We start from the raw sequence: 10,286 nt of genomic DNA, 5'->3' as shown, positions 1-10,286 counted from the left end.
TTTGAGAGCCAAAGTAGTAAGAGAGTAACTTTTACTCAGCTTTGACTCAATTTAAATATTAATTAACTTTTATTACAGACGTCTACTCCATTACATTTCACAGGGAAGCGTCTGGATGTTTTGCCTCTTTGGGTATTCAAATTTGGCATCAAAATGTCAAAATTAAGCAAGAATAGAGACAAATTGCTAGATTATTTAAATGCGTGCACATGTTAGGTTGATATTTAATTGTTCTGTTAATCCTGTGAAGCCTGAACCATGAAATAATTGCCAAAAAACTCTTTTTTTTTTTGGTAGGGGTAGTGTTTGTTGACAGTCCAAATGGCCCAGGGGAAGAAGCTGTTAGTGAGTCTGGAGGTGTGGGACCTGATTGACCTGAGGCGACAACCAGAGGGCAGCAGGTCAAACAGGTGGTGGGCGAGGTGGGAGGGGTCACCTGTGATGGCCCTGGTTTTCATGAGACAGGAGGAGCTGGCGATGGCCTCCAGCGGTGGCAGAGGGCAACCAGTGATTTCTCAGGCAGTGTTAATTACCCTCTGCGCAGCCTTCCTGTTCTCAAGAGAGGAAGGTGTACGATTTCTCATTTTCCTATAAATGTAAATGGAAGCTAGTTTGATTTTAGATCTAATCTGGGGTTATTGCCTGATAAATGTTGACACATAAACCAGTCCAGTAACAGGATAAATATGGCACTCTTTAAAGCCCCTTTAATAAGAGTTCCTTCTACTTGCAACACATTTACTTCAGTAAGACTCCAAATACTGGGCTTGTTTAACAGAATATTTTAATGTTATCAGCATCTAAAGCATCTGAAGAGGTTGATGCTCCAACAACACTTGTAGTGTAAAGAACAGCTTTATTACTTTCAGCCTGTGGCCTTCATAGTATTCAGTTAAATGTAAAGGTTTTTTTCAGGGAGCTAAAGGAGCTTTTATTTTTATAGCAACAGCATAATGCAGCAAGAGTCAGATTAACATAGTTTTAGAGTAAATATTTTACATGCTTCAGCATCCCCACAGGGCTGTATATCGCAACTGTTTGTAAAGTACAAATGACTCTTATAGGTTTTTTGGTTTTTGTATTTGTACACTGTTTTTTATTTATTCATTTTTCTCATTTAATTCTAATTCACGTTTTTTTGACACTTGTGCTGCTGTGATGTCTGCATTTCCCCAATATGGCATTAATAAAGTCTGCTTAATTTACACCTAGTTTTCTAACCCACCTCCACCTAAACGTCTCTTTCTAATTCTATATCTGACTTGATATCGATTATTATTGATGTCTGCTGGTCTCCTCATCCAACGCATGCACAAAATATATTAAAATACTATATTAAAGAATTTTTGCAGTGCTTCTGGATAAACCAAAGATCGGAATATTCTTCTCCATTTTATTTTGCCCTGAAATCCTAAATTGGTGTGTATATTTTTTAGGTTACTGGGTCATCTAGTCTAAAATAGATGATGCCTTTGTTTTCCTAATGACCCAGAACTTCATGTGAATGATTAAAAACACTCTTCTCCATACACCTCACTTCTCAGGTTTCTCTGGCCTATAGTTTATTTTTCTGGTGGTTCTCAGTGAGTTGCTGCAATATCCACAGGATTTAGAAAAGCTGCAAACCAGATGAGGGAAGTCAAGGAATTTTACAAATGGATCACTTTCCAAGAATACAGCGGACTGCGGTCTCCAGCTTGTTTTACAGATTTATTACATTAGATATGTTTGTTTGGCCAAACTGCGCTGCATAGAAGACCAGAAGGGGAATCGAGGGCTGAGATCATGGAAGAGGTAATTATATATACACTTTGGAGCCTTGCTCGTCCTCCAGAGATCAAGACCAGCGCACACAGAGACCAAAGAAACTCCTAGTTTGATGTTAAATACTATTTATTGCAGATCAAACACAGATGCACACTTATCACTCACACCATCAGCTCCAGCAGGCGCAGAGCTGAAGGTGTTTACAGCTTCATGTCAGGACTCGCCTGACCTGTCGCACTCAATTTCTCTCACTCACTTACTTACTTTCTCACACACACATACACGCAACGAAACGTGAGCTCATGTATTTATTAACTCACTCACACAGTCAGTCAATCATTTGGCAGACTCGAAAAGTGATAATCCCAGTCGCAGTAAGTCAGTCAAACAACCTGGAGGGCTGATGAAAGGGAGGGAAACCGATCTGAAAACGTACAAAACAGTAAAGAGAGCAAACCAACAACCTGTACAGGTGTTTAAAAACATGCTGCGGATAAAATAAAATCTCTTTGGATTTGAATACAGACATAATTTTTGGGGTTGATGGGCGGAGAAGTTCGACTCCTGCAAATCCCCTGCATTTTGGAGGAAGCTCTAAAAGGCAGTAAAAAGTAGCAAAGGATTGGATTGTTTTGAATATTTTAAATAAATCCCTTCTGATGTCTTTGGTTTGAAGTAAAGTTAAAGTAAAAACAGTTTCCTGTGTGGTTCAGTCAGAGCATATATGTCTTCTCAAACTTTCTGACTTAAATCAAAGCACTTATAACCCTTCATAAGAGGCAGACTTCATCTTGATGATGTGAAAGTATTCAGATTTTCACACGGAAAAGCAAAAAGCTACAGAAAAGTCCAGCAAAACTGCTCAAAACTGTTGATATGATGTTTAACTGTTCATTTGGTGGGTGTAAGTATTTCCAACTTTGCTACTCTTTAGTAAAATTGACCCTGTTGAAGTTACACACACTGCAGTACCAGGATACACAGGGAGGCCTGAACACCCTGAGCTGTTATCATTACCGGCAGGTTTCACATACAGACTGTATAGAAAGATGGACAACATGCAGCAGTCTCTGAGGGATTTGATTTGTGATCAAGATCAGGCAGCAAATCAGTTCAGAGACACGGAAGCGGTTCTTAAGCCTTGTGTTTTTTTGCATTTGAGCCATCTTCATCTTCATTTTTTTGGAGCTAGAAGTCACCATATTCAGATGAGATGGTGCACTGTATCCACAGACTGTACGGGGGCAATTTAAAGACTCATACCTGCTATTTAGAATACTAGAACTTCACTTGCTAAAGCTGGAGCACAGGTTTCTTTGCACAGGCTTTTAGCACAGTTAACAGCACAGCAAGCAAGGTTATCAGTGCATAAAAATGCCCCCAATAACACCAAACTGAAAGGCTCAATATAGTTCAAGTAGGTGCTTTATTGAAATGGTACCCCATGTACAGCTGTCTTAAATGGGTATGGTTGCTATAGAGAATAAAAGAGGCTGTAAACATGCTTATTTCTGCTGTGAAGTTGGAACTTTTCAGCCATCTAGACAGAGCAGAGAGAGCAGCCGCAAATAATGCTGAACTAGAAAGCCATAAGCTGAAGATTTTCCACTTTTCCACAATATTTTCTAGATTTTGTACAATGGAAGAAAGTTGTGACACGATGCCCATCTTCTACATACAGCCTGTGTTTTTAGACACCAGGACTTTAACTCTCCACTCTGCCGGACTTGACGCAGCAGTAGACATCCCATTAAAGCTTATCGTCTCAGCAGGACCCGACGACACTCGTACACACAAAAACAATCAAACCGGAAGAATAAATGGCAAAAACCTCAACAAATTAAAGCAATAAATACTAAGCACACAGTGCCAAATCTTAAAACTTTACAGCTCGCCTCTAGTCTTTGACTTCTCCTCTTCCTCCACCTCATATGTTACATGCTTTATCTCCTTCCTCATCCTGAAGCCTTCATGCTCTTTACACCTTTACAAACATCTTTCTTCTCACTTACTCGAACCTTACTCGTGGCTTAAAAAAGAAAAAAAAAAGAAAAATGCTGAGCGCACACACATGCTACAGTACAGATCAGTAGGTTTCAGATTCCTCATTTAGCTATGCGTGATCAAATCAAAAATAATCAAAACAAAAGTAAAATCACAGTGAACAGACGCACACAGAATCACATCTATACATCAGTAGTGACCCAGCGGCCGTTTGGTGTCCAGCATCGTGATTGGTTGATTGGGAAGAGGAGCTCTTCCCCTCCCCGTCGGCTAAAAACGAATATCTGAAGATGTACTCAGTCAGTCTTCTTTGGCCGTGATGAAACATGACTCCACCTGAGGGACAGGCCAACCAATGAAAAGTTACCGAGGCATGTAGGAACGGTAAAGCGCTGACACACGTTATCACTTTATGCTCTTTAATCTGTTCGGCCGTGATTCATCTGTTTATGTTAACCAATTACAATCTGCTAAACCATTCGTTGGTGTGCGTCAACATGCAGACTTGGGTCAGGAATAAACTCCTGGTGTGTGATCGTGTGTAACTAGTCTCACAAAGGTTTACAAATGTGTGCGTAAATTTTGATGGCTCACAAATGCACGCTCCAAACCTCGCAAGCATGATGTCGAGCATGAAAATCAGGTAATATGACAAGAAGGGCACCTACAGTAAGTGTCAACCATATCCAGCTGAGCAGCTGTTTTGTTCATTTTCAGTTTATACACAACAGGTATTTTTTATGTTAATGCAATCTTGTCATTTGACTCTTGGAAGGAGAACAGAGTACCAAACTTCTACTTAATTTAGCCTAAAAGCCACCAAGGCACCATTTTTAATTTGTTAAACCCCAAACTTAAAAAATGGATTCCTAGAATAAAACATATCCTTAAGCTGTTGTTTGTTACTATGAAATTAGATGATTTATGATTCAGACACACACAAAAAAAATCTCATTGGATAAAAAAAATATATGATTTTGTTTAAAACAAATAAAAATCTGTGACCTAATTTCAAATGCAATAACCTTGATTTGTGTCGCTTCTTTTAGTTAACAGCTGAACATGAACTAAAAATAAGATTTGAAAACCAAAACTGCTCCTGTAGGAGGATTTTGTTTGCCGCACACAAGGTTTTTCCTCAGAACTGCTTGATTTGTTTTCTGAAGCGGAACCTTCCTGTCGAACACTGGGGTGTGTTTGCCTCTTTGATTGCTTCTGCATGAAGCAAAATTAAAAACCTCACAAAGCTGACCGCGAGGAACCAGAAACAAGCCATTTGGAGGCCTGTGCAAACAAGTTCAAACACATAAACAGCTCGATTGAGTCATCAAATCAACCCGTTTTCCCCCATAAAACATGAACGCAGCATCTTTCTTGCCTTTCCTTACATTTCCTTTTTTAGAGGACGCCGGACTGAGTTTGAAAAACTGCCTACACAGCCCTGTTCTTCTGCTCTAGAGTAGTTCTGATTATCATGCAATTAATAAGAGGAAATGCATGAAAATACTTACTTTTAACATTGTGTCCTGTCAGCATTTTAACTTGCTAAACACACAGAGAAAGAGAGAGAGAGAACAATTCATTAGTGCACAGCAGAGCAGTCTGAGGCTAAAACAAGTGCTAAAGGTTCCTGCCAGAACCTGTAATAAGAAGCAGAGCAGCTCCTAGCACAGAAACATAAAAGAAGCCCTTACTTAGCAGGTGCCACACAAATTAACTCCAGAGACAAAAACTCTATTGTAGGCAGCTCTAATGCAGTAGTTTTATTTATCCTCCAAGACTTAACTGTGGCCTCCTGTTCGTCTGTCTGTAGGGGAGGGGGGGTTTGGATTATTATCACAGGTTAGTACTCTAACGAGCGCTCAGGCCGAGACCAGGAAGTAGTTTCGCCACTTCTCCTCCGCAGGCGGTCCCCTCATAAAGAGGAGGGGCTCCATAAAGCATGGCTAATGAGACGGCATGCTAACGAAGCTTGCTACGGTGCAGGCGAGCGCACCTGGAGAGGAGAAGGCGAACAGGAAAAGCTGCGAGCACGAGCGGATTTAAAGTGTAAGCAGAGAGACAGCGATGCGATCCACAAATCAGATTTGGCTCTATCATCATCAGAAAAAGTCGAGAAACAAAGCAGAGCTTACTATCTTATATCTGGAATTGCTAATGCTGGCTGTATTTCACTAGAAGACATAATAGTGCTGCACTACTATATCATGATTAAATTATCTTGGTAACATTTTTCAACAAAATTTCCTTTCCTCTGCACAGATCAGCTGTTTGCACCCGTTTAACAGTTGTGCAAATAAATACACATAATCCTTTATTACATCCAATTTCCAGGCACGTTTCAGAAGGAAATATCGCCCTTTTCCTTCCACTTAACTCAACTGTAAAACACAGCTACTCTGATTTTCTATACAAACCATATGAGCAGATGATAAAATACGATGCATTACTGCAGATTAAAGGCCTTTTTCCAGACAAGCATGTGTTTTCAGTTTTGTGGCTTGTTAAAATTGTTCGGATTGGAGTTATGTAAAAGCACTGCTGGGATTTATGTGAGGTTACCAGCATGAATACAGGCCCCAAAGGAAGAGAGCTATGCAGGCCCGCGTTTGCATGCTGTGCCTGTATACAATCACCAGGGGGCAGTGTCAGAAATAAGTGGATCGAAGATTTATGTGCTCAAGTTGGTTGTTCAAGTTCAGCCCCTGCAGGGAACTCCCACTGTTTGAACTTTAAGATAGTACAGAATGAATGGGTCTCTAAGGAGCTGTAGAGCAAGTATAAATCATGATTTTTATAGAAGGATTTTTTAAAAACTAGATTCTATTCTAGTAATTCTAGTTCTATTCTTCTTTCTGTGGCTCGTACAGGCGTAACAGCACCATGAGCCACTAAAATTTTGATTTTAGGCATGAAGCGGCACAGAAATCGCTTCTACAAAAATAGAAGCTTCTGATGTGGCGCAAGTACTCTTCCAACATCTAGTTATTGTCTGAAAATGAGCGCCATTAAGAAAGTGTGTCCGCCTCTAAATTTTTAAAAGACAAATCGGTTTATGGACAAAATTTGCCGCACTGTAAAAGAAAAACTTGCAACTTTATGCAAATTCGGGCATTTTACAGAACCTGGATTTCTTTTTGGTTCATGAAGAAGTTTCACCTCTCAGGAGTAAAGAGAGAGAGAGGAGTCCCAAAAGTTTACCCCTAGTTGAGGTTGTCCTCGCGGTCACTGTCAACATAATCGTTAAGGGTGACATGAGATAAGGTGTGAATCAAAGGTTTGGGTCGTTATAGTCACAGCAACAACTCCACCTCATTGTAAGTCGATTTAAAAAACTTTCCTCTACATTTTGCCGCGACGTTTCAAAGAGTCGTAAAGTAAATAAACGGCAGACAGAAACAACGCAGGTTGAAGAATATTACGTTTCACGCATGCGCAATACAGGAACCTAAGTGCTTCAGTCGTTCCAGTGTGCATGAACAACTGAGCTGAAACGACTGAAAACGATAGTGTAGATGCGGACCGTTTTCAGACAAAAACACTGTTTTTGAATGTATCCGGATAAGTCACATCAGTCTCCATCAGTCTTTATAACTTAAGAAGCTTCGTGTAGATAAGATCTTCATAGTAGATCGAGGCGCGGGTCATTACAGTCACAGGGACCAAGGCGTGACTGCTTTGTGATAAGATCTTCATAAAGATAAGAACTCCAAACTTTACTATTCAAGCCAACTTTTCAACCAATCAGCATTCTGCCTCACTCAACATCGGCCTACGTGTTCTTGGCTTTTTGTAGGAAACATGCAACTCCGAAGCATTTTATGCTGGTTTAACTGCCACAGGCACTCGCCATGCATATCCGAAGCACTACACAAACAGACGCCACATAAATCCCACAACATAATGACCACCCTGGGTCTCGTGGTGCTACAAAAACAACAAGGAAAGCTTCTGAAGACTTGAAAATCTACATTTTTATCAACTTTTGCAAGAATAATCCCTGGTTAAATACTGTTATTATAATCATACCTTTTCAGGATATTGAGAACACTTTAAAAATAATATAACCAAATATAAAAAGAACATTTTGAATCAAGTAGAAATAATTAAATCAGTCAATTTAGCTGTATGATTCCTTCAGTAATTGCACTTAACATATATACAGGTTTTGTTAGCCAATTAAGCGATTCAAAACAGCATAAATGCAATTAAAAAAAAATGTAGGTAACAATACTGTACCTCTTTCCTTCCCATTCAGCAATCTCTCCTCCTCCTCCCGACTGTCATCTGCTCAGAGGAGACAGTAAAAAGTGACGTTATTGTAGAAAAATGTGAAGACTTGGTTTTAAAAATCTAATTTCTTGTCCATGTTTAACAGCTTTGCACGCAAAACTACAACAAAAGGAGTGCGTTTCTGTTTGTGTGAACCTGAGTGAAGCTCTTTGACCAACGAGGACACGGTGTTGGTGATGGAGTCGGCTGCAACCAGGAGGTCGTTTCTCAGGTTTCTCCTCGGGCCTGGAGCAAAGAAAACAATCATTATTTTATCCAGCACTTGTATTTACAGTAATTAGACAGTTTTGTTGTTCCCTGATTATTTGTGCTGTTACTCTGTCTCGCTGTGGCAGCAGCATATAATCTGGTGTGAATGAAAAGAGCTGTTTAAATGATGATGGAAAAGAATAAAAAGGGGCTGAAATGCGAGCAGAGCAGACGTGTGAAAAAGCACTTTGAGGCCAGTTTGAGATTTGTGATGCTGGTGTGCTTAAATACAAGAGATTTAAATGTTTTTCCTCCAATTTTTAGGTAATGAGGAACCTGTTAAGCTCATTTTCGTCTTTGCACTTTTATTCTTAGTCTCTACTACAACAGCTTTGCATAATTCACAGCTCAAAATAATCCTTATTTGTCTTATGCTCAGTTAATTTCTTCTGAAAATTAACCGACTTATAGTTTTGCATAATTAGTGAATAAAGTGCAAACTGTGTGTGGCATTGTGACGGCAAAGTGCATGTATTTATTTGATGAATGAGAAAATGTATAAAATGCCTTTATTGAGGATTCTGACTTGCTGCCGAGTCTCTTTCACACTGCTGGAATTGCAGCAGTCAGGACACCGAACACACACCAAGAATGCCTGATCAATCAGTCAAACCAATTTCAGTTTGATCTGCCGACAAATGGAAGTAATTTCTACGTCCATATGCGGGGCATATCCCTTCTCGTTATAGGGAAGGACACAAAGACAGAAGGTTAAAAAAAGATTTGACGAGGACAAACAGGCACACCGAACTATTTATGCACAAAGAGCTGAGTAGGAACAACCTCAATGAGATAACAAGACACAGGTGAAGACAATCAGTGGACACAGGACTCGAGAGAAAGCAAACCTCCAAAGTAACAGAATACAGATGTAAATCCTAACACAAACACCAACAGAGGAACAGGAAAGACTAATTCTTATAAAAAATAAAAATAAAAATACCAAAACTAAACAATACTAGAGACAAAATTGTCAGGGCTCTGTGTGCGGGCAGGAAGAGAAACCACAGCTTTCTTGCTGGCAAAGAACAAAAGCATAAACCGAACAATGAAAGCTGAGACCGGAAACACACAGGCAAATCTGAGGGTATGACACGACGCTGAACACTGGAGGACACACACTATAAATTCACATCAAGGAATGACGAACAGGTGGGAACACAGCCGGGAGAAATTTTACCTAACAAGACAGAGGAAGTGAAACTAGAAACACTGACATAAGACATAAACCTTCAAAATAAAACGGGAAACAATTCACTTTTTTTTTTTTTTTTTAAGGTTGCCATGTGGGAGAGAAATGAGTCCTACCTTGAGCAAAAGCCTCTTGTACATCACCTCCCACCCCAGCGAGGGAGTCCTGAGGAGGATACATGTGTGCCTGGGAGGGTACAGCACCTACAGAGCGGACGGCTGACGGGCTCGGCCGAGAGGGAGAGGAGTGAGAAGAGCCGGCTGCCTGCGCCTACAAGATGAGAGGAGTTATCAGAGCTGGTTAATGTTACTTCGAGAAGGTTTTAGATTACAAGATCACACCTTTTGCGTTTTGCTTGAATATACGTCCAGTGTGTGGACTTATCTAACTTAACCTTTTAGTTTGGATAACAATTAATTACTAGAACCAGCTGACATGGCTTGGGCATCTGAACAGGATGCCTCCAGGCACGTCCCAGGTGACCTGCTTAAGCTTGATTTAGACTTCTGCGGTAAATCTACGTTCTAACCGGAAACCAGTTTTAACCCTACATCACAACCTTCCGCACCATTCAAGTCATTTGAATGGCCTGAGGTGGCGTCGACCCAAAATATAGTAAAATTTCTCATGGGGGGGAAGGTCAGGTTATGGCATAGGATTAAACAGAGTTTCCAGGTACGTCGTAAGTTAGGACGTAGATTGCCTATAAGTGGCATAAAATAGAAGAAGTTAATTATTAACTTAAACGACGAGGATGAAAACGAGACCAGAGTATTACAAA

The 10,286-nt window shown here is 40.2% G+C and overlaps 1 protein-coding gene across 4 annotated transcripts in view; it reads right to left on the bottom strand.

Moving 5' to 3' along the window:
* Positions 1-1,875: 1,875 nt before the first annotated feature.
* The window catches only part of LOC309689941 (dystrobrevin beta-like), a 45,682-nt gene continuing 37,271 nt past the window's right edge, over positions 1,876-10,286 (bottom strand). For all 4 annotated transcript variants that reach the window (XM_082506675.1, XM_082506674.1, XM_082506676.1 and 1 more), the window contains 5 exons: positions 9,622-9,775; positions 8,200-8,289; positions 8,011-8,058; positions 5,283-5,316; positions 1,876-4,107 (listed from right to left, as the gene is read on the bottom strand). In XM_082506675.1, coding sequence (XP_082362801.1) covers positions 5,309-5,316; positions 8,011-8,058; positions 8,200-8,289; positions 9,622-9,775 — 300 coding nt within the window. In that variant the 3' untranslated portion in view covers positions 1,876-4,107; positions 5,283-5,308. The remainder of the gene's footprint in view (positions 4,108-5,282; positions 5,317-8,010; positions 8,059-8,199; positions 8,290-9,621; positions 9,776-10,286) is intronic.

This window comes from Aulonocara stuartgranti (assembly GCF_965226115.1).
Source record: "Aulonocara stuartgranti genome assembly, chromosome: 15".
Taxonomy (NCBI): Eukaryota; Metazoa; Chordata; class Actinopteri; order Cichliformes; family Cichlidae; genus Aulonocara; species Aulonocara stuartgranti.
The sequence above is the reverse complement of the archived record's forward strand: the minus strand, read 5'-3'. Positions and strand labels throughout refer to the sequence as shown.